The sequence below is a fragment of the Coregonus clupeaformis genome, chromosome 24 (genome assembly GCF_020615455.1).
Source record: "Coregonus clupeaformis isolate EN_2021a chromosome 24, ASM2061545v1, whole genome shotgun sequence".
Classification (NCBI taxonomy): Eukaryota; Metazoa; Chordata; class Actinopteri; order Salmoniformes; family Salmonidae; genus Coregonus; species Coregonus clupeaformis.
The window spans coordinates 5619753-5644602 of NC_059215.1; the positions used below are offsets into that span (position 1 = coordinate 5619753).

General features: G+C 43.9%; 1 protein-coding gene across 1 annotated transcript; it reads right to left on the reverse strand.

Annotated features, from left to right (window-relative positions):
• Positions 1–1467: 1467 nt before the first annotated feature.
• On the reverse strand, positions 1468–15093 carry cdk20 (cyclin-dependent kinase 20). Its single transcript, XM_041845020.2, has 8 exons — positions 14772–15093; positions 14503–14616; positions 14147–14335; positions 13904–14025; positions 11506–11568; positions 7712–7835; positions 2534–2689; positions 1468–2242 (listed from the first exon to the last, which is right to left on the reverse strand). The coding sequence occupies exons 1-8, from the start codon at positions 14844–14846 to the stop codon at positions 2054–2056; spliced, it is 1032 nt and encodes a 343-aa protein (XP_041700954.2). The 5' UTR covers positions 14847–15093; the 3' UTR covers positions 1468–2053.
• Positions 15094–24850: the final 9757 nt, after the last annotated feature.

Here is a 24850-nt window from a genome sequence, read left to right on the forward strand (position 1 = left end):
CTGAATTGTCCTGTTACCAATTCATTAATAGTAGCCTAGGATGCGTTAATCAGTTGATTGGCAGGTGTAGGACTATAGAATGATCAACGTTCCTCTACTGTGGATGCTCACAGACGTTTTATAGTTAGGCTAGGTAGCCCTATAGTTTATCGCTACACCTGTTTACTGTACTTTGATGCTCTATAAATGGACTCCTTCGAATCATTTACTGTGCCAACGCATATGGAGGTAAAGCGGAAGTCGGATCCATCGATTCCGTTTGTTTGCGGTGCCAATAGCAACATTCGAAAATGAGGTGGATACCAATTTAACAAATCATTCTATAGGATAAAGCATTGCAAAGTACTTCATAGCAGTTCAATCCACCTGTATCAATCACATCGATGTACACTCATCTTTTACACTGACTGTAAGTCGCTCTGGATAAGACCGTCTGCTAAATGACTAAAAATGTAAAATGTATTTAGAGACCACATTTATAGAAGCATGTTTCTTTGCATACTACAGTACAGGAATATCCATTAAGAGGCCAAAGTCTCATTGTCAAAATAGCAATATGTGAAAGTCATGACAATGAAAGATAACCAGTATAGTTCTATAAATAGCACCTAGACCAGACCAAGCTGTCTGCCTTTGCATGCTATAGAGAGATATCAGCAGAGTTTCCTTTATAGCTTTTGAACAATGCCAGGCTGGCTGAGTGGCACACTATCCTGCAGGCCAAAATGGAGGATTAGTGGCACACTATCCTGCAGGCCAAAATGGAGGATTAGTGGCACACTATCCTGCAGGCCAAAATGGAGGGAGACTTGCTGAAGGCCTCTACGTTGTACAGGCAGAGACAGGGAACAAGGAGGAATAGGGAGACTTGTTGAAGGCCTCTACGTTGTACAGGCAGAGACAGGGAACAAGGAGGAATAGGGAGACTTGTTGAAGGCCTCTACGTTGTACAGGCAGAGACAGGGAACAAGGAGGAATAGGGAGACTTGCTGAAGGCCTCTACGTTGTACAGGCAGAGACAGGGAACAAGGAGGAATAGGGAGACTTGTTGAAGGCCTCTACGTTGTACAGGCAGAGACAGGGAACAAGGAGGAATAGGGAGCTACAGTTGGGTTTGTAGGGAGTAGGGGTGGATGGATGGAGCTATAGGGAGGGACAATGGAGAGAGCTTTAGAGAGGACATGAGTCTTCAGATGGGTTTGTAGGGAGTAGGGGTGGATGGACGGACAGACAGCTATAGGGAGGGATGTCCGCTGAACTCTGATAACAAGTGTATCAATGAGCAGCAAGAGGCAGCCAGGCTGGCAGTACTGTCTCACACAGCGCAACATGAACACACTGATGAAGAAAACCACATGGCTTTCACATCACATTTACATTTTAGTCATTTAGCAGACGCTCTTATCCAGAGCGACTTACATGAGCAATTAGGGTTAAGTGCCTTGCTCAAGGGCAAAGACAGATTTTTCACCTAGTCGGCTCTGGGATTAGAACCAGCTACCTTTCGGTTACTGGCACAACGCTCTTAACCACTGAGCTACCTGCCGCATCTTATGTACAAAGATAATGTAAATACCAATATAAATATTATATGGTGCAATTAACATAACCTGAGTCCGAGATCTGTTTGTGCTGTCTTGCCAACTCCACGCCCATAACAATGACAGCAAATTCTGTTGGCAAAACAGCACAAACAGATCTGGACTCAGGCTAGGATGAACAGTCAGTCATAGACACCAGGCGTGTCGTTGGACCGGGGCAGGATACATCAGGCTACATTCTGGGTTGTATTCATTAGTCGTACACCGTTGCGAAACGTTTTGCAACGGGAAAATTATTTGCAACGAGAACAAAGGTTTCTATTGGACAAATTCCGTTTGGTCCCGTTTGGTTTCTAGTGAATACACCCCTGGTTTAAGCAGGCTAGGACGAACATGAAGAACAGACACAGACACCAGGCGTGTCCCTGGACCAGAGCAGGTAACATCAGGCTCTGACGGTCAAACATAGTGCTACTCCCACCCAGGCTATGAAAAGCATGGAGGCCAGTCAGTCACAGACACCAGGCGTGTCCCTGGACCAGAGCAGGGTCCACCAGGTTCTCTGAGAGGGGCAGATCTACAGAGAACTCTACAGGAGGCTGGAGTCGCTGACGGGAATGTTTCCCTCCATGCTGGGGGATAGGCAGCTCCGAGTGGTGGGCTGGCAGGGGCTCAGAGAAGAAATAGGGATGGAGCAGGGCCTGGGGGAGGGGAGGGGGGGGGGGGGGGGTGTGAGACAGACTTAACTTCTGTTCTAACCTCTCATTTCTAGCCTGGTCATCCCAGATCTTTGGAACTAGACATGGACTATAGGAGTCGGCAAGACAGCACAAACAGATCTGAAATGACCAGGCTCTCATTTTGGCTTTCAACTTTCAAAACTTTCATTTTGAAGTATAGGTATTTTTTTTATCTATCAACGCAAACAAAAAGCTTCATTTCTATACAGCTTTTGGGAAGTTATATTCTGTTATTCTATAACGGTTTCTGACCTGTCTGGCACTGATCCTCTGTTTAGAGGGGTAGACCAGGAACTTGTTGAGCAGGTCCACAGCCAGAGGCGAGGTATCAGGGACTATCTCCTCTAGAGGGATGGCAGGGTTCTCCTTAAAGGTGATCTTATTGTAGTCAGGCAGCTCTGTGATCTCCTGCGGAGAGAGAGAGAGAGAGAGAGAGAGAGAGACATGAATTGGCGAGGGGCACTAGAACAGTCTGCAGCACCCGGCCTCACCCTACTAGAATCTGAAGTCAAATGTCTACTGTTCGCTGATGATCTGGTGCTTCTGTCACCAACCAAGGAGGGCCTACAGCAGCACCTAGATCTTCTGCACAGATTCTGTCAGACCTGGGCCCTGACAGTAAATCTCAGTGAGACAAAAATAAGACAAAATAAAGGAGTTCTAAAAAAAGATCCATGGCCTTCGTCAGGGAGTACAAAGATATGACAATACAATGTCCTCTTTTTAATCAACCCTGATTTGAAGAGGGAGTGGTTACATCATTCATTGGACAACACCTAGTAAGCAATACTATAACACTTAAAAAAAGTGAAATACTGTAGATATGTTATCAAATATGCAACTCAAGGCTAAAAGCATCAGAACTCCGAGAAAAGTTGTTCTAACCTTGAATATGACCGGGCAAAGTGTTAAGAGTAGGAGAGCCGTCTATTGTATAGGACACCAGATCACAGTGAACATGGACCACAGCAGTCCAAACACAGATGAGGGCATTAGAGCCAAATGTCCACTAGATGTCAGCAAAGGCATTTTAATGAATTATACGAAGAGCCTTGGACCTCCTTTCTTTACGATAAGCAACTGACCCCTTTTAGCAAAGAGCACCTTCTGTCTACCAAAACCTACTATTGTGTACCTTAGCTTCCCTTCCTTTAAGTCCATGTAGACACCGTTGCCCTGGAGAACACATAAAAAAAAACTATACATACCTCGGCCTAAACATCAGCGCCACAGGTAACTTCCACAAAGCTGTGAACGATCTGAGAGACAAGGCAAGAAGAGCCTTCTATGCCATCAAAAGGAACATTACATTTGACATACCAATTAGGATCTGGCTAAAAATACTTGAATCAGTTATAGAACCCATTGCCCTTTATGGTTGTGAGGTCTGGGGTCCGCTCACCAACCAAGAATTCACAAAATGGGACAAACACCTAATTGAGACTCTGCATGTAGAATTCTACAAAAACATCCTACGTGTACAATATAAAACACAAAATAATGCATGCAGAGCAGAATTAGGCCGATACCCGCTAATAATCCAAATCCAGAAAAGAGCCGTTAAATTCTATAACCACTTAAAAGGAAGCGATTCCCAAACCTTCCATAACAAAGCCATCACCTACAGAGAGATGAACCTAGAGCGTCCCCTCAGCAAGCTGGTCCTGGGGCTCTGTTCACAAACACAAACAGACCCCACAGAGCCCCAGGACAACAACACAATTAGACCCAACCAAATCATGACAAAACTAACAGATAATTACGTGACACATTGTAAAAACAGCACAAACTAGAATGCTATTTGGCCCCAAACAGAGAGTACACAGTGGCAGAATACCGGACCACTGTGACTGACCCAAACTTAAGGAAAGCTTTGACTATGTACAGACAGTTTTTTACCCCATATGTAACTCTGTGTTGTTTTTATTGCACTGCTTTGCTTTATCTTGGCCAGGTCGCAGTTGTAAATGAGAACCTGTTCTCAACTGGCTTACCTGGTTAAATAAAGGTGAAATAAAAAAATTAAAAAAAGACTCAGTGAGCATAGCCTTGCATGCAGAGCAGAATTAGGCCAAACCCCGCTAATGATCAAAATCCAGAAAAGAGCTGATTCCCAAACCTTCCATAACAAAGCCATCACCTACAGAGAGATGAACCTAGAGCGTCCCCTCAGCAAGCTGGTCCTGGGGCTCTGTTCACAAACACAAACAGACCCCACAGAGCCCCAGAACAACAACACAATTAGACCCAACCAAATCATGAGAAAACAAAAAGATAATTACTTGACACATTGGAAAGAATTAACAAAAAAACAGAGCAAACTAGAATGCTATTTGGCCCCAAACAGAGAGTACACAGTGGCAGAATACCGGACCACTGTGACTGACCCAAAATTAAGGAAAGCTTTGACTATGTACAGACTCAGTGAGCATAGCCTTGCTATTGAGAAAGGCCGCCGTAGGCAGACCTGGCTCTCAAGAGAAGACAGGCTATGTGCACACTGCCCACAAAATTAGGTCGAAACTGAGCTGCACTTCCTAACCTCCTGCCAAATGTATGACCATATTAGAGACACATATTTCCCTCAGATTACAGCGATCCACAAAGGATTTTAAAACAAACCCAATTTTGATAAACTCCCATATCTACTGGGTGAAATACCACAGTGTGCCATCACAGCAGCAAGATTTGTGACCTGTTGCCACAAGAAAAGGGCAACCAGTGATGAACAAACACCATTGTAAATACAACCCATATTTATATTTATTTATTTCCCCTTTTGTACTTTAACTATTTGCACATTGTTACAACACTGTATATATACATAATATGACATTTGAAATGTCTTTATTCTTTTGAAACTTCTGAGTGTAATGTTTACTGTTAATATTTATATTGTTTATTTCACTTTTGTTTACTATCTACTTCACTTGCTTTGGCAATGTTAACATACGTTTCCCATGCCAATAAAGCCCTTAAATTGAATTGAACTGAATTGACAAAGAGACAGACACAGACAATGAATGTCCTAGAATCACACAAGCTCCTTCAATTAAATTCAATAATTGATTTCATTTCATTCAGAATGCTCGCAGTTGACTGGACTGAATGATGCAGAATGCACAGAGTAACATTAAGACAATACGTTTGTTTTGATTGACAGACAGTTAACCCATTTTTATAACTACTATCGAACAGTGGTGTAAAGTACTTCAAAGTACTACTAAAGTACTTAAGTAAAAATACTTTAAAGTACTACTTCAGTAGTTTTCTGGTATCTGTACTTTACTTTACTATTTATATTTTTGACAACTTTTACTTCACTACATTCCTAAAGAAAATAACGTACTTTTTACGCCATACATTTTCCCTGACACCCAAAAGTACTAGTTACATTTTGAATGCTTAGCAGGACAGGAAAATTGTCCAATTCACACACTTATCAAGAGAACATCCCTGGTCATCCCTACTGCCTCTGATCTGGCGGACTCACTAAACACAAATGCTTTGTTTGTAAATTAATGTATGAGCATTTTAGTGTGCCCCTGGCTATCCATATTTTTTTTTAAAGAAAATAAAATTGTGCTGTCTGGTTTGCATAATAAATCAAATCAAATCAAATTGTATTGGCCACATGCGCTGAATACAACAGGTGCAGACATTACAGTGAAATGCTTACTTACAGCCCTTAACCAACAGTGCATTTATTTTTTATAAAAAAGTAAAATAAAACAACAACAAAAAAGTGTTGAGAAAAAAAGAGCAGAAGTAAAATAAAATAACAGTATGGAGGCTATATACAGGGGGGTACCGGTGCAGAGTCAATGTGCGGGGGCACCGGCTAGTTGAGGTAGTTGAGGTAATATGTACATGTGGGTAGAGTTAAAGTGACTATGCATAAATACTTAACAGAGTAGCAGCAGCGTAAAAAGGATGGGGTGGGGGGCAGTGCAAATAGTCTGGGTAGCCATGATTAGCTGTTCAGGAGTCTTATGGCTTGGGGGTAGAAGCTGTTGAGAAGTCTTTTGGACCTAGACTTGGCACTTCGGTACCGCTTGCCGTGCGGTAGCAGAGAGAACAGTCTATGACTAGGGTGGCTGGAGTCTTTGACAATTTTGAGGGCCTTCCTATGACACCGCCTGGTATAGAGGTCCTGGATGGCAGGAAGCTTGGCCACAGTGATGTACTGGGCCGTACGCACTACCCTCTGTAGTGCCTTGCAGTCGGAGGCAGAGCAGTTGCCATACCAGGCGGTGATGCAACCAGTCAGGATGACTGGGCCCCCGTGTTGAGGATTAGTGTGGCAGATGTGTTGTTACCTACCCTTACCACCTGGGGGGCGGCCCGTCAGGAAGTCCAGGATCCAGTTGCAGAGGGAGGCGTTTAGTCCCAGGATCCTTAGCTTAGTGATGAGCTTTGAGGACACTATGGTGTTGAATGCTGAGCTGTAGTCAATGAATAGCATTCTCACGTAGGTGTTCCTCTTGTCCAGGTGGGAAAGGGCAGTGTGGAGTGCAATAGAGATTGCATCATCTGTGGATCTGTTGGGGCAGTATGCAAATTGGAGTGGGTCTAGGGTTTCTGGGATAATGGTGTTGATGTGAGCCATGACCAGCCTTTCAAAGCACTTCATGGCTACAGACGTGAGTGCTACGGGTTGGTAGTCATTTAGGCAGGTTATCTTAGAGTCCTTGGGCACGGGGACTATTGTGGTCTGCTTGAAACATGTTGGTATTACAGACTCAGTCAGGGACATGTTGAAAATGTCAGTGAAGACACTTGCCAGTTGGTCAGCACATGCTCGGAGTACACGTCCTGGTAATCCGTGAATGTTGACCTGCTTAAAAGTCTTACTCACATTGGCTACGGAGAGTGTGATCACATAGTCATCCGGAACAGCTGGTGCTCTCATGCATGCTTCAGTGTTGCTTGCCTCGAAGCGAGCATAGAAGTGGTTTAGCTCGTCTTGAAGTCACTGGGCAGCTCGTGGCTGTGCTTCCCTTTGTAGTCTGTAATAGTTTGCAAGCCCTGCCACGTCCGACGAGCGTCAGAGCCGGTGTAGTACGATTCAATCTTAGTCCTGTATTGACTCTTTGCCTGTTTGATGGTTCGTCGGAGGGCATAGCGGGATTCTTATAATACAAGGATTTTGAAATTATTAATACTTTCACTTTTGATACTTAAGTATATTTTTGCAATTCCATTTACTTTTGATACTTAAGTATATTTAAAACCAAATACTTTTATTCAAGTAGTATTTTAATGGGTGACTTTCACATTTACTTGAGTCATTTTCTATTAAGGTATCTTTACTTTTACTCAAGTATGACTTTTGAGTACTTTTTCCACCACTGCTACCGAATATTCAGTAGAATATCCCTCATATTGTGTGTATGGACAGTTGGACAGATGGACAGAGAGCAGGCTCACCGGCCACATGCGCTGGTTGGGTGTCCCCAGGACTCTGAGAACACAGCACAGCTGTTCAATGTCATTCTCTCCAGGGAACAGAGGGGAGCTATTCAGAAGTTCTCCAAAGATACACCCCACTGCCCTGTGGACAGAAAAGACTGGGGTTAGATACACCCCACTGCCCTGTGGATGCACAGCACATACAGAAGAGGATTGGGGTTAAGCATCAGGTAGGTGAAAGCAGCTAAACCAACAGATATCATCACCTTTAGACCACATATATCCACAGACTAGAAGTCTCTGTTTACACAGGCAGCCCAATTCTGATCTTTTTTTTCACTAATTAATCTTTTGACCAATCACATCAGATCTTTTCACATCAGACCCTTTTCAGAGCAGCTCTGATTGGTCAAAACAATAAATAATAATATCAGAATAGTGTGTAAACGCAGCCGAATAGAGACATCATTTGATTTGTCTTTAGTGGAACGGCAACCAGGAAAACCCTTATCATTACTGCCATCTGATCTACAGGAAAAAACCCTCATCATTACTGCCATCTGATCTACTGGAAAACCCTCATCATTACTGCCATCTGATCTACAGGAAAAACCATTATCATTACTGCCATCTGATCTACTGTTACAGTTGAAGTCGGAAGTTTACATACACCTTAGCCAAATACATTTAAACTCAGTTTTTGACAATTCCTGACATTTAATCCTAGTAAATATTCCCTGTCTTAGGTCAGTTAGGATCACCACTTTATTTTAAGAATGTGAAATGTCAGAATAATCGTAGCGAGAATGATTTATTTCAGCTTTTCCCAGTGGGTCAGAAGTCCCTCTTTGCCATGAAAATGAACTTAATCCCCCAAAAACAAGCTGACATCATGTCAGTGATTCTCTCGTTAACCCAGGTGAGAGTGTTGACGAGGATAAGGCTGGAGATCACTCTGTCAGGCTGATTGAGTTAGAATAACAGACTGGAAGCTTTAAAAGGAGGGTGGTGCTTGAAATTGTTAACCATGTTTACCTGCAAGGAAACATGTGCCATCATCATTGCTTTGCACAAAAAGGGCTTCACAGGCAAGGATATTGCTGCTAGTAAGATTGCACCTAAATCAACCATTTATCGGATCATCAAGAACTTCAAGGAGAGAGGTTCAATTGTTGTGAAGAAGGAGTCAGGGCGCCCAAGAAAGTCCAGCAAGTGCCAGGACCGTCTCCTAAAGTTGATTCAGCTGCGGGATCGGGGCACCACCAGTGCAGAGCTTGCTCAGGAATGGCAGCAGGCAGGTGTGAGTGCATCTGCACGCACAGTGAGGCGAATACTTTTGGAGGATGGCCTGGTGTCAAGAAGGGCAGCGAGGAAGCCACTTCTCTCCAGGAAAAACATCAGGGACAGACTGATATTCTGCAAAAGGTACAGGGATTGGACTGCTGAGGACTGGGGTAAAGTCATTTTCTCTGATGAATCCCCTTTCCGATTGTTTGGGGCATCCGGAACAAAGCTTGTCCGGAGAAGACCAGGTGAGCGCTACCATCAGTCCTGTGTCATGCCAACAGTAAAGCATCCTGAGACCATTCATGTGTGGGGTTGCTTCTCAGCCAAGAGAGTGGGCTCACTCACAATTTTGCCTAAGAACACAGCCATGAATAAAGAATGGTACCAACACATCCTCCGAGAGCAACTTCTCCCAACCATCCAAGAACAGTTTGGTGACGAACAATGCCTTTTCCAGCATGATGGAGCACCTTGCCATAAGGCAAAAGTGATAACTAAGTGGCTCGGGGAACAAAACATCAAAATGTTGGGTCCATGGCCAGGAAACTCTCCAGACCTTAATCCCATTGAGAACTTGTGGTCGATCCTCAAGAGGCGGGTGGACAAACAAAAACCCACAAATTCTGACAAACTCCAAGCATTGATTATGCAAGAATGGGCTGCCATCAGTCAGGATGTGGCCCAGAAGTTAATTGACAGCATGCCAGGGCGGATTGCAGAGGTCTTGAAAAAGAAGGGTCAACACTGCAAATATTGACTCTTTGCATAAATATAAAAGCCTTTGACACTTATGGAATGCTTGTAATTATACTTCAGTATACCATAGTAACATCTGACAAAAATATCTCATAACACTGAAGCAGCAAACTTTGTGAAGACCTATACTTGTGTCATTCTCAAAACGTTTGACCACGACTGTACACTTAATTAGTATTTGGTAGCATTGCATTTAAATTGTTTAACTTGGGTCAAACGTTTTGGGTAGCCTTCAACAAGCTTCCCACAATAAGTTGGGTGAATTTTGGCCCATTCCTCCTGACAGAGCTGGTGTAACTGAGTCAGGTTTGTAGGCCTCCTTGCTCGCATACGCTTTTTCAGTTCTGCCCACACATTTTCTATAAGATTGAGGTCAGGGCTTTGTGATGGCCACTCCAATACCTTGATTTTGTTGTCCTTAAGCCATTTTGCCACAACTTTGGAAGTATGCTTGGGGTCATTGTCCATTTGGAAGACCCATTTGCGACCAAGCTTTACCTTCCTGAGTGATGTCTTGAGATATTGCTTCAATATATCCACGTCATTTTCCTTCCTCATGATGCCATCTATTTTGTGAAGTGCACCAGTCCCTCCTGCAGCAAAGCACCCCCACAGCATGATGCTGCCACCCCCGTGCTTCACGGTTGGGATGGTGTTCTTCGGCTTGCAAGCGTCCCCCTTTTTCCTCCAAACATAACGATGGTCATTATGGCCAAACAGTTCTATTTTTGTTTCATCAGACCAGAGGACATTTCCCCAAAAAGTACGATCTTTGTCCCCATGTGCAGTTGCAAACCGTAGTCTGGCTTTTTTATGGTGGTTTTGGAGCAGTGGCTTCTTCCTTGCTGAGCAGCCTTTCAGGTTATGTCGATATAGGACTCATTTAACTGTAGATATAGATACATTTGTACCTGTTTCCTCCAGCATCTTCACAAGGTCCTTTGCTGTTGTTCTGGGATTGATTTGCACTTTTCGCAACAAAGTACGTTAATCTCTAGGAGACAGAACGTGTCTTCTTCCTGAGCGGTATGACGGCTGCGTGGTCCCATGGTGTTTATACTTGACTACTATTGTTTGTACAGATGAACGTGGTACCTTCAGGCATTTGGAAATTGCTCCCAAGGATGAACCAGACTTGTGGAGGTCTACAATTCTTTTTTCTGAGGTCTTGGCTGATTTCTTTTGATTTTCCCATGATGTCAAGCAAAGAGGCACTGAGTTTGAAGGTAGGCTTTGAAATACATCCACAGGTACACCTCCAATTGACTCAAATGATGTCAGTTAGCCTATCAGAAGCTTCTAAAGCCATGACATCATTTTCTGGAATTTTCCAAGCTGTTTAAAGGCACAGTCAACTTAGTGTATGTAAACTTCTGACCCACTGGAATTGAGATACAGTGAATTATAAGTGAAATAATCTGCCTGTAAACAATTGTTGGAAAAATTACTTGTGTCATGCACAAAGTAGATGTCCTAACCGACTTGCCAAAACTATAGTTTGTTAACGAGAAATTTGTGGAGTGGTTGAAAAACGAGTTTTAATGACTCCAACCTAAGTGTATGTAAACTTCCGACTTCAACTGTATATACAGTAGATGATAAGAAATGGCTGATTTTCCGAGCTCTCTCTTTATGCACTCTCACTGAACTGTTATTACAGGATATGATATCAAAGCAAGCATCAAATCAATTAATATTTTTTTTGATAGATTTAATTAATCAATTAATTAATCAATCAATCAGTGACATGAGAAATGGAATCGTCTTACCAGAGATCTACACCTTCGTCGTATTTCCTTGCCCCATAAAGCAGTTCTGGTGCTCGATACCACCTGAAAACATATACAGAACATGATCATTATTGTTTCTTATTAATACCCAAGGGGTGGACGAGCTGGAGAAGACCGCTCTGAACAGAGTGCGATGGAAGGGGAGTCGTTGGTGGCCTATGCTCCCCAAAAAGGGCTGGACCTAAGTAAGTAAGTAATGATTCCCTCAGCTAAGACATCGTGGCTGCGACCTCCCGAGTGGCGCAGTGGTCTAAGGCACTGCATCGCAGTGCTAGCTGTGCCACTAGAGATCCTGGTTCGAATCCAGGCTCTGCTGTAGCCGGCCGCGACCGGGAGACCCATGGGGCGGCGCACAATTGGCCCAGCGTCGTCCAGGGTAGGGGAGGGAATGGTCGGCAGGGAGGTAGCTCAGTTGGTAGAGCATGGCGTTTGCAACGCCAGGGTTGTGGGTTCGATTCCCACGGGGGGCCAGTATGAAAAAAATAAAAAAAATAATGTATGCACTAACTGTAAGTCGCTCTGGATAAGAGCGTCTGCTAAATGACGTAAATGTAAATGTTTACACAGGCAGCACAATTCTGATTTTCACTCTCATTTTTCTTTTGACCAATCAGATCAGCTCTGAAAAAGATCTGATGTGAAAAGTACCGATGTTATTGGTCATAAGACCAATTAGTGGAGAAAAAAAAGATCACAGCCCATGAAAAGCCTGCAGTGAATCAGGCAAACTGGTTTCTATGGTACGTAGTGTACCTGGTGGCCACCTGGTGACTGTAGAGGCGGTCTGGTTTCTATGGTATGTAGTGTACCTGGTGGCCACCTGGTGACTGTAGAGGCGGTCTGGTTTCTATGGTATGTAGTGTACCTGGTGGCCACCTGGTGACTGTAGAGGTGGTCTGGTTTCTATGGTATGTAGTGTACCTGGTGGCCACCTGGTGACTGTAGAGGCGGTCTGGTTTCTATGGTATGTAGTGTACCTGGTGGCCACCTGGTGACTGTAGAGGCGGTCTGGTTTCTATGGTATGTAGTGTACCTGGTGGCCACCTGGTGACTGTAGAGGCGGTCTGGTTTCTATGGTATGTAGTGTACCTGGTGGCCACCTGGTGACTGTAGAGGCGGTCTGGTTTCTATGGTATGTAGTGTACCTGGTGGCCACCTGGTGACTGTAGAGGCGGTCTGGTTTCTATGGTATGTAGTGTACCTGGTGGCCACCTGGTGACTGTAGAGGCGGTCTGGTTTCTATGGTATGTAGTTTACCTGGTGGCCACCTGGTGACTGTAGAGGCGGTCTGGTTTCTATGGTATGTAGTGTACCTGGTGGCCACCTGGTGACTGTAGAGGCGGTCTGGTTTCTATGGTATGTAGTGTACCTGGTGGCCACCTGGTGACTGTAGAGGCGGTCTGGTTTCTATGGTATGTAGTGTACCTGGTGGCCACCTGGTGACTGTAGAGGCGGTCTGGTTTCTATGGTATGTAGTGTACCTGGTGGCCACCTGGTGACTGTAGAGGCGGTCTGGTTTCTATGGTATGTAGTGTACCTGGTTTCCACCTGGTGACTGTAGAGGCGGTCTGGTTTCTATGGTATGTAGTGTACCTGGTTTCCACCTGGTGACTGTAGAGGCGGTCAGGTTTCTATGGTATGTAGTGTACCTGGTGGCCACCTGGTGACGGTAGATGCGGTCTGGTTTCTATGGTATGTAGTGTACCTGGTGGCCACCTGGTGACTGTAGAGGCGGTCTGGTTTCTATGGTATGTAGTGTACCTGGTGGCCACCTGGTGACTGTAGAGGCGGTCTGGTTTCTATGGTATGTAGTGTACCTGGTGGCCACCTGGTGACTGTAGAGGCGGTCTGGTTTCTATGGTATGTAGTGTACCTGGTGGCCACCTGGTGACTGTAGAGGCGGTCTGGTTTCTATGGTATGTAGTGTACCTGGTGGCCACCTGGTGACTGTAGAGGCGGTCTGGTTTCTATGGTATGTAGTGTACCTGGTGGCCACCTGGTGACTGTAGAGGCGGTCTGGTTTCTATGGAATGTAGTATACCTGGTGGCCACCTGGTGACTGTAGAGGCGGTCTGGTTTCTATGGTATGTAGTGTACCTGGTGGCCACCTGGTGACTGTAGAGGCGGTCTGGTTTCTATGGTATGTAGTGTACCTGGTGGCCACCTGGTGACTGTACAGGCGGTCTGGTTTCTATGGTATGTAGTGTACCTGGTGGCCACCTGGTGACGGTAGAGGCGGTCTGGTTTCTATGGTATGTAGTGTACCTGGTGGCCACCTGGTGACTGTAGAGGCGGTCTGGTTTCTATGGTATGTAGTGTACCTGGTGGCCACCTGGTGACTGTAGAAGCGGTCTGGTTTCTATGGTATGTAGTGTACCTGGTGGCCACCTGGTGACTGTAGAGGCGCTCTCCATTGTTGTTGAAGAGTCTGGCCAGGCCAAAGTCTGCTATCTTCAGATGACCTGTAGAGCTGATGAGCAGGTTGGCTGGTTTCAGATCCTGCAGAGAGACAAACACAGCGCCTTATTATAGCGTATAACCAGGGAACAACACACAGTAATGTGTATGTGTGTGTGTTTATAAGAACGGGAGTGACGTGACATTGTGCGTCAACACTCACTCTGTGCATGATGGAGTTCTCGTGGCAGAAGGCAACCCCTTTGAGCAGCATCATCATGTAACCTTTGACATGTGACTCGGTGAGAGGCCTCTGGGAGTTCCTGATGACCTCGGAGAGGTCGGAGAGCATGTACTCAAACACCAGGACGAACCCTGTACCGTGGGGGAACACATCCTTTAGCTTCACCACCTACGACAACACACGGGGATGGAAAGAAAGTGTTTCTCGTGAGTAGCCGTGTAGTACAACCTCACGGATTAGCGGTGGCTTGCTAAATGTGAGGGGGTGCATGTGCTATCATACAATTGAACTTGGGCAACATTCTGAGGGGTTTAGGCTATATATCGATAACTCACGTATTGGTTGTCTTCAATCTCCTGTAAAGCCTTGATCTCTCTGAGGGCTTGGTTGGGGATCCCATCCTCCAGCTTTCTCAGAGCTACTTTCTTCAGAGCCACAGTCTCTCCAGTCTAAACGACAGAGAAAAGACGGTAACATAAGTTGAGAAGTTCCTATTTACTGATGATGGCTTGACTGTCTGCGAGCCAAAGAAGAGCTAGCAATCTACAGTAGACATCTAGTTAGCTAGCTGAGTTAAGTCAAAGAAACTGATTTTTATCCATACCTCGATATGTTTTGCTTTGAAAACAATGCCATGGGCTCCTTCTCCTATTCTACCCAAAATACTGTATTGGTCCATGGTAACGTTACACAAGACAGTTAACGTTAGCCAACGTTAGCTAGATAGCTAAGCTCTCTTGTTGGTAAAGCTGGCTTCTTCAACCAAATGCAATCGTTAAGAGAGAAACATCTACGAAGTTCTGGTACATCTCATTAAATCGTGTTAATTCGTGTAATAACGCGGTAATACAGTAAACTAGCTATCAAACGCAAAGAACAGTTTGCTCCCTAGCAAAAACGCTAGCTGACTGTTTACGTTGACTACAGTGTTGTCATCACGTGACCATAATGGCAGCCTGCAATGGCATGCTGCGGAAGACAGAGGGCGGTGTTGTATCGGCATCAGTGCAGTAGCTTTTACCAGATGGAAAACATTTGCTTGTACTCATTTCATTGTGTGTACGGTTACAGGAGGTTGGTGGCGCCTTAATTGGGGAGAACTGGCTCGTTGTAATGACTGGAGTGGAATTCATCTAACACATGGTTTCCAGGTGTTTGATGCCCTTCCATTTAAATCATTCTGGACATTATTATGAGTCGTCCTCCCCCCCAGCAGCCTCCTGTGGTGTACAGTGTGTATATATTGATACACTATTTTTTTTTATTTTTTTTTATTTCACCTTTATTTAACCAGGTAAACCAGTTGAGAACAAGTTCTCATTTACAACTGCGACCTGGCCAAGATAAAGCAAAGCAGTGCGATAAAAACAACAACACAGAGTTACATATGGGGTAAAACAAAACAAAGTCAAAAAAAATACAACAGAAAATATATATACAGTGTGTGCAAATTTAGCAAGTTATGGAGGTAAGGCAATAAAATAGGCTATAGTGCAAAATAATTACAATTAGTATTAACACTGGAATGATAGATGTGCAAGAGATGATGTGCAAATAGAGATACTGGGGTACAAATGAGCAAAATAAATAACAATATAGGGATGAGGTAGTTGGGCGGGCTAATTTCAGATGGGCTGTGTACAGATGCAGTGATCGGTAAGGTGCTCTGACAACTGATGCTTAAAGTTAGTGAGGGAGATAAGTGTCTCCAGCTTCAGAGATTTTTGCAATTTGACACTACAGTCGTGGTCAAACGTTTTGAGAATGACACAAATATAAATTTTCACAAAGTCTGCTTACTCAGTTTTTATGATGGCAATTTGCATATACTCCAGAATGTTATGAAGAGTGATCAGATGAATTGCAATTAATTGCAAAGTCCCTCTTTGCCATGAAAATGAACTTTATCCCCCAAAAACATTTCCACTGCATTTCAGCCCTGCCACAAAAGGACCAGCTGCCATCATGTCAGTGATTCTCTCGTTAACACAGGTGAGAGTGTTGACGAGGACAAGGCTGGAGATCACTCTGTCATGCTGATTGAGTTAGAATAACAGACTGGAAGCTTTAAAAGGAGGGTGGTGCTTGAAATTGTTCTTCCTCTGTTAACCATGGTTACCTGCAAGGAAACACGTGCCATCATCATTGCTTTGCACAAATCTATGCATAGTCACTTTACCCCTACCTACATGTACAAATTACCTCAACTAACTTGTACCCCCGCACATTGACTTGGTACCGGTACCCCCTGTATATTGTAATGAATACTCGGACAGAGTGGTAAGAGCCAATCGCAGAATAGCGATGCTTTATTAGAGTACAGACAAGGGAATAGCTTAATCGTGGTCGGGCGGGCTGTGGTCAAAACCGGGCCAGGCATAGACAGGCAGAGGTACCAATGGAGCGGGCTTAGTCGTAGTCGAGGGCACAGGCACAGGATCAGAGGACGGTAATCACTGGGGTAGACAAGCAGAGGATTAAGCAATACGGGGAGTCAAACAACAAGGCACAGGTCGGATACACGGGTAATGAAAAACAACAATCTCTCTCTCTCTCTCTCTCTCTCTCTCTCTCTCTCTCTCTCTCTCTCTCTCTCTCTCTCTCTCTCTCTCTCTCTCTCTCTCTCTCTCTCTCTCTCTCTCTCTCTCTCTCTCTCTCTCTCTCTCTCTCTCTCTCTCTCTCTCTCTCTCTCTCTCTCTCTCTCTCTCAACAAAACGCTTAGCAAGTCACAATGGAACAATACCTCGCGCCGACTGAGCTTCTGAGCACACCTTTTATCCTACCCTAATTACGGACAGGTGTGCTCAGAACTCAGGTGAACCAGATCGAGTCTGATGACTCCCCCTCTCTGTAGATCGGGGAAGTGTCAGACTCTGTCTAGACCCAGCCAACCCCCGATCCCTTACATATATAGCCTCATTATTGTTATTTTATTGTGTTACTTTTTTTTTTATTTTTTTACTTTATTTGATTTAGTAAATATTTTCTTAACTCTATTTCTTGAACTGCATTGTTGGTTAAGGGCTTGTAACTAAGCATTTCATGGTAAGGTCTACACCTGTATTCGGCCCATGTGACAAATACAATTTGATTTGATTCGGTCAAAGTCGGGATAGGCCAGGATTAGTCTGGTGTTCCTCCGTCCATCTCACTGGAGTTCTGGATGGCAACTGGGCACCATTCCCCTTCTCTTTGCATGGCTTGGCAGCTGACACTTCTGCTGTGTGACCTTTCACTGGGAGTAGTTATTAACGTGGTTCAGCTGGATGTAGCTCTGATAGTAGCTTAGGAATCCCAGCATTTTGTGAAAACCTCTGATGGTGTTGGGGGTTTGATCTCTCAGGGCTCGGACTCCCTCCAGGTCTTTCGGGTCGATCCTGATTCCATCTGCTAATCGTATCTGACCTCCCGCCTGAACAGCTCACACTTGGTCTCAGCTTCGCCCCGTGGCGTTGTAGCGCTCTCAGAACTCTCCGCATTCCCTCCACATGATCTTCAAAGGACTTGGCGTAGCAGAGAACGTCATCCAGGTTGAGGGATACATCTTCGCGCATTGAGTCCAGCATCTCCTCCATGCCCCCTTTTGAATGCTGCAGGAGCATTCGTCGGCACAAAGGGGATCCTCACCCACGATGAGTCCCCACGGTGTGATGAAGGCAGTGAGATGGCGGTCTTCTGATTAAATAGCCCTGTAGTTGATGCACAGTTGTAGGGGTCCCGTCTATATGACAGACACACACAGCAGGCGCAGAGGGATATGGACGATCCACCCTCTCAGCAGCAGGAGCTTGATGGCCATCTGCAGACTGGGGATACACCCGATGTCTCCATCTCTACGTGGCTCCAGGCTGCAGACTGGGGATACACCCGATGTCTCCATCTCTACGTGGCTCCAGGCTGCAGACTGGGGATACACCCGATGTCTCCATCTCTACGTGGCTCCAGGCTGCAGACTGGGGATACACCCGATGTCTCCATCTCTACGTGGCTCCAGGCTGCAGACTGGGGATACACCCGATGTCTCCATCTCTACGTGGCTCCAGGCTGCAGACTGGGGATACACCCGATGTCTCCATCTCCACGTGGCTCCAGGCTGCAGACTGGGGATACACCCGATGTCTCCATCTCCACGTGGCTCCAGGCTGCAGACTGGGGATACACCCGATGTCTCCATCTCCACGTGGCTCCAGGCTGCAGACTGGGGATACACCCGATGTCTCCATCTCCACGTGGCTCCAGGCTGCAGACTGGGGATACACCCGATGTCTCCATCTCCACGTGGCTCCAGGCTGCAGACTGGGGATACACCCGATGTCTCCATCTCCACGTGGCTCCAGGCTGCAGACTGGGGATACACCCGATGTCTCCATCTCCACGTGGCTCCAGGCTGCAGACTGGGGATACACCCGATGTCTCCATCTCCACGTGGCTCCAGGCTGCAGACTGGGGATACACCCGATGTCTCCATCTCTACGTGGCTCCAGGCTGTAGACTGGGGATACACCCGATGTCTCCATCTCTACGTGGCTCCAGGCTGCAGACTCTTCGTACAGTTCTTCACCAGCTCTTGCTGTTCTTTCTTCAGGTGGCTGAGGTCGATAGAAGGGTGCCACAGGGTAGAGGTCTTCACAGATCCACCTGTACCCGAATACCCGGGACCCAAGCAGGTCCGGATCCAGAATTCTCATTTAATGTCACAGGTCTGGGTCGAGAAAGTACGTTTTCCATGCAATTTGTTTAGCTTTTTTGAATAAATGAATTCTGCTGGACAATTTAGCATAGGTAGTTAGCTAGCTAGCTAGAGTTTGCTAGCTTGCCAAGTGTTGGCTAGCTAGCTAACTGTAGCTAGCTAGAAAACGTTAGCTAGTGTAGTATCGAGTCAATGCTGGCAATTATTGCTGTCAAACAAAGGAGTCCGCTCATACTGAACCTTGATCATAAGTTTTATTCATATCACAAGATTTCAGCATGAGTTTACAGGTGTCAAGATCACCCGGAGAACGGCGTCCCAGATTGCAATGGCCGCTCTAACCTCTTCTTCCTTTTTACCCAGTATATATAATCTTCCCAAGATATGGGTGGCTCCCTCTACTGTCCAATCCCCTGTCTACAACACACACTTCCTGTATTTTGTATGTGGCGTCACACTAAAACCGGCTCTCTTTCTGCCAAATAAACCTCCTCTCAGATTCCACTTAAAAACATTAACAAAGTCATAATCTTCATATACGACATTAGCATTTTTGTTTGACCTACCAACTAGGCTAGCTAGCTAGTTACCATCTACAGCAGGGCTATCCAACCCTGTTCCTGGAGCGCTACCCTCTTTTAGGCTTTGAATCCAACCCCAGTTGTAACTAACCTGATTCAGCTTATCAACCAGCTAATTATTAGAGTCGGGTGTACTAGATTAGGGTAGGAGTAAAAACCTACAGGACGGTAGCACTCCAGGAACAGGGTTGGAGAGCCCTGATCTACAAAATAGACTTTCCATGCAATGTGTTGAGTTTTGGGGGATTAACTAACCTTGACTAGCTAGCTAGCTAAACCTGTCTATTATGCTATGGTCGCTACTAGCTAGCTAACTAGCTAGCTTACCTTAGCTGGGCTCGATGGTCTTATCTTCCCTGAACCTTGGGTAAAATGTGGGTATAATATGACACACCCAGCATGTTAATGTTAGCTATCTAGCTAGCTACTTGTGTCAACACATTATGAGTAGCGTTAGTTCCTTTTCAAGGTAGCTAAACACTAGCTAACTTAGTGTTAGCAAGCACTATTATTGCTAGTGGGATAACACACCAACTAGCTAGGTAGCTAGGTAGGTCTAGCTATGTGCCTAAACTATAGAAATCATGATGATGATAACTAGGGGTAAGTGTCATATATTCTTCTTCTTCACAGATTCCTACAAGGTCTCAGACTCCTGGATGAGGAAATGTTTACAATAAATAAATAGATAAAGACAGTTGTCAATTTCCATTGTGTTAAAAAGCAACGAAAAAGACAATCACGTTTTTCTAAATGATCTACCTATGCCAGTGTTTTCCAACACCCAGTCCTCGAGTACCCACAAAAGTACCCACTCTTATTAAAGCCCCTGACAAACACACCTGATTTAATTTTTCAACTAATCATCAAGCCCAGGTGTGTTTGTCAGGGGCGACAACAAACATGTGTACTGTTGGAGATACTCCAGGACTGGAGTTGATCTAGGCTATGATCTCTAGGCTACTCATCGTTCTGTAGGCTACAGATTTATGTTATTGAGTAGGCCTGTATCTTTGTTTAATCTAATCTAATTAATTAACAATAAAAATCCTTATTATTTTGTGAGAAATGTAATGTCTTTTTACACGTTACAATAAAGTTGACTAAAGTACAAGCTCATCTTTTTTTTTAGGTATTTTCACTTGGTAATAAGTAATTACATAGAAATACACTTAATTTTAACTAGCTAAATTCTGTGTAACACCTATTAATTACGTTGTATTTATACTGATATTACATGTCCTCTGTGGTGTACTAGTGTGTTTATTTACTTTCTTCCAAAAGCTTTAAAATTAGGGCCAGGTTGTCAGGATGGGTAATGTACTGTATGAGCACACGTTATTACAGCTAAGTAACCCCCAAGACACACATCCTTTTCACTAGCTAAATCCCGTTTAACACCTAGTAATTACATTGCACTTATGCAGATATTATATGTAATCTGTGGCGTACTTGTGGGTCTATCCTCTTAAATTCGGATGGTTCAGGTTGTCATAATTGGTAACGTACACATTCATTATAAATATATATTTTTAATGATTATCATCTGAGATGACACCCGTATATGGTAGACCCTAGTCAGTTAGATCTGTTTCTGTAAACTCAACCAAGTTAACCCAGATGGTTACACATTTTCTGGGGGGCCAGTGCTAGCAACAACATCGAGTGGACATTTTGAAGAGTTTGCATTCACGGGTAGATAATTAGAGCCCGTTGAGCTCCCAGCGCATCTCTCCACAAGAGATTCCAACCTTGTGATAGTTATTACTGAACCGGATACAGCTGAGAAGAAATTGAACGCTAAATTGGTGAATGTAGTGGAAACTTGCCCACTTGTAGCAAGCATTCGTTGTTACACCCCCCCTGTAATTACAGACTGCAATTACCACCAGTTACATATTGTTATTACAGTGTAACTATGAGTTATTAAAATTAACTGCAATACTTGTTACAGTGTAATTACACTGTAATAAGGACTCCTTAAAATGAAGAGTTACCCTCTTTTTTTGTATGGAAAACTCGGAAGTAACATTTGGTATCTCCCTATGTTACGGTGTGAAAACAGTTTTCAATGGACACATATCCAAAATGTATGGATTGCAAAAACAAAATGCTTCTAACAGAAAGAGCAACATTAACAAGATGAATCAAACAAAAAAACGCTGTCATTAACGGGGTTCTTCAATAATGATGCATAATAGTTGTTTGATGCGAATTTAATGTCCAGCTGTGTAGTTATGTGGGAACAATATTGTGCAACATCAGCTGATCCAGGAAAGGATTTTCTGAATGACGGTCAAGTGATAAAGAGCGGGTGTGATACTGCACAGTGAACGGATGAATGTTGATCTGGAGAATTGACAGAACATTTTAATGTCTATGTTGTTGTGGCGGACAAGATAATTAGCCTTTGTGGTGGACAACATTATGTCAAGATTCCTGAGGTAAGATTACGGTCCGTGTAAGTTTTGATCATTTGTTTTCCCGAGTTAAAATGGAGCAATCGGGAACGTTTTTTAAAAATTTGTTTTTGAATAGAAATAGAAAAAACAAAAAATGTGCTTGTTTCCGTTTTTGCATATACAACAAAAAAACGTAATATTTCGATTTTCACATGTGGGTGGAGTTAAATGTGGAATGCCTGTCATTGGTTAAGTGCACAGCCAACACTTCCTGTCCGTTAGAAGTAGGAGTTCACCCTTCTAACTTCATTCTATGAATATATTAATCAATTATCTATTCATTAATCGATTAATAGCTGCCCACACCGTACCACAGTGCCAAGATAAAGTACGTTTTCTACATTTCTGCATAAGATTGTGTGTATTGACTTTATTAATGAACTGCTGTTACTGTAAATGGTTAGCTGACTGATATATCTTAGCTACCTAACTAACCATTGGTCATCTTATTCAATGGTGCCATACAGCCAAACAGCAGTAAATATTGCTAGGCTAGAGATATGCCCCTAGCTAGTTTATATTTCCACTGTTTACAGCAGGTCTCCAGCTACCCAGACCTGTCTGATCAGCCTGATAAGGTGCTGTGGGTGTGTCCAGCTTACACCTGTGCAAATCCGTGTGTTTGTATAGCAATGGGAATGAAACATCCAACCAATGCCTCGAGTTGTGTTGTAGGTCCACCACACACCCGGAGGGTTGTGGGGTCCTGTCCAGAAGCAACCCCTATCCCCTACCCCTAGATCTGAGAGATTTAGACGGGCGTAAGCAATACCTCCCAAAATTCCACCAAGCCTATCAGAGGTTAAAGGTGGAGCCCTCACCAAGTCACCACCCACCAATCCCTCTCAGATCTCCACAAGTGTCTAGACTCTGGATAGTAGGGGGGTAGGGGTTGTTTCTGGACAAGACATGGGTATTATGGTAGCTCAGTCAGTCAGACAGTCAGTCTGGCAAAGTCTAAAAATGTTTAAAGGGGAAGTGCAGTTACTGGTATCATCCCGGCACTACTATGAGGTCAAAATAATACTGTGAAATTGTGAACGTGATGATAATGCCCTTTTTGTGTAAGAGCTGTTTGAAAAGAAAATCCTGGAATTTCAGCCTGTTCAGGTGGGATGGAAATTTTGGCCCACATTGTGACGTCACAATGTGATCTGATTATAAAAGACCAATGACTGTTCATCACTCGATGATATGGCGGGTGGTCCCTCCCACTAGAACTCAGGAAACCATGCAGTTTGTTAGGCTACAGATGAAATAAGTTACGATGAACTTCACAGGGTGGTGAAAGTACATAGTGATCTTAATGCTCCTTTACAATAAATATCGAGGGTCTTATTACATTTACATTTTAGTCATTTAGCAGGCGCTCTTATCCAGAGCGACTTACAGGAGCAATTAGGGTTAAGTACCTTGCTCAAGGGCACATTTACGTCATTTAGCAGACACTCTTATCCAGAGCGACTTACAAATTGGTGCATTCACCCTATAGCCAGTGGGATAACCACTTTACACTTTTTTTTTTTTTTTTGGGGGTAGAAGGATTACTTTATCCTATTATTCTGTTGATCGATGCTTGACTGCCATTTGACAAATACAAATGTTATTGGTCTTATCCACAATAATCTCATCATGTAGACTTGCGGTTGTGAGGCCGGTTGGACGTACTGCCAAATTCTCTAAAATGACGTTGGCAGCGGCTTATGGTAGAGAAGTGAACATTCAATTTTCTAGCAACAGCTCTGGTGGACATTCCTGCAGTCAGCATGCCAATTGCACGCTCCCTCTAAACTTGAGACATCTGTGGCATTGTGTTGAGTGACATAACTGCACATTTTAGAGTGGCCTTATTGTACACAGCACAAGGTGCACCTGTGTAATGATCATGCTGTTTAATCAGCTTCTTGATATGCCACACCTATCAGGTGGATGGATTATCTTGGCAAATGAGAAATGCTCACTGAAAGGGATGTAAACAAAGTTGTGCACACAATTTGAGAGAAATACGTTTCTTGTGCTTATGGAACATTTCGGGGATATTTTATTTTACTTTATATGTTGTGTTTATATTTTCCTTCAGTATAGAATAACAGATTTGTCTTGGGTGAAGTGTTTTTTTTTCATGACAAACTTTAAATGGTGGCTGAATTCCCCTTGAAAAGTCATTTGAATAGCTCAACACAGACAGCCTCTAATGGATTAGAAAGTCCACGTATTTGTCATTAACAGCAAATCTCCAATTCACTGTCATGTTGTCATTTTCCAAGTATGTGTATTTAAGTATACATTCGGATGTTAGTTACACTTAAACCCCTTAGTCCCAATATCTCTGTCCCAGGATGTCCGATCCTCACATGGTAAAGTGCTTACTTTCCAGAAGTGTCTCTGGGTACATACACTGTCTGAGAAAATTATTTTTGTTTGCTAATGTCCAAGTTTGACCAAAATGATGGAACAAGTTGGGTATATGCATGGCTTTAATAATTATGCCAAAAGCAACTATAAATGGTTTATTCCATAGTCTAAGTATGTATGATTAAATAGTCTGTTAGTATAAGTTTGCTCATTGAATTTGTTCAGAACCTGTGACTATCCTACTTGGCTGCTTATACATGTTACCGCTTAAAAATGACATTACATTTTCTATATCTCCGGCCCACAAAGTCAGATTGTTACGAGGTAAAGTTCTCCTGGTTCAGTGGGGTCTCCCGCAGTTTTCGGAGAGGTTCTTGGTGGCACCACAGACAACAACTGTAGCTGAACAACAATTTCTGTATATTTTGCATGTCTTAAAGCATAATCCCTTGAAAATGTCCTTAAATCAGAATTTTGTGTGACATCCGTCCTAACTTTGTATCACCTCGTCACGGTTTGACCAGCCTTTAAACAGGCAAAACCAGTTTGGCTGGTCTACTATATAGTCAAGAGGTTAAATTGATAACGCACGAGA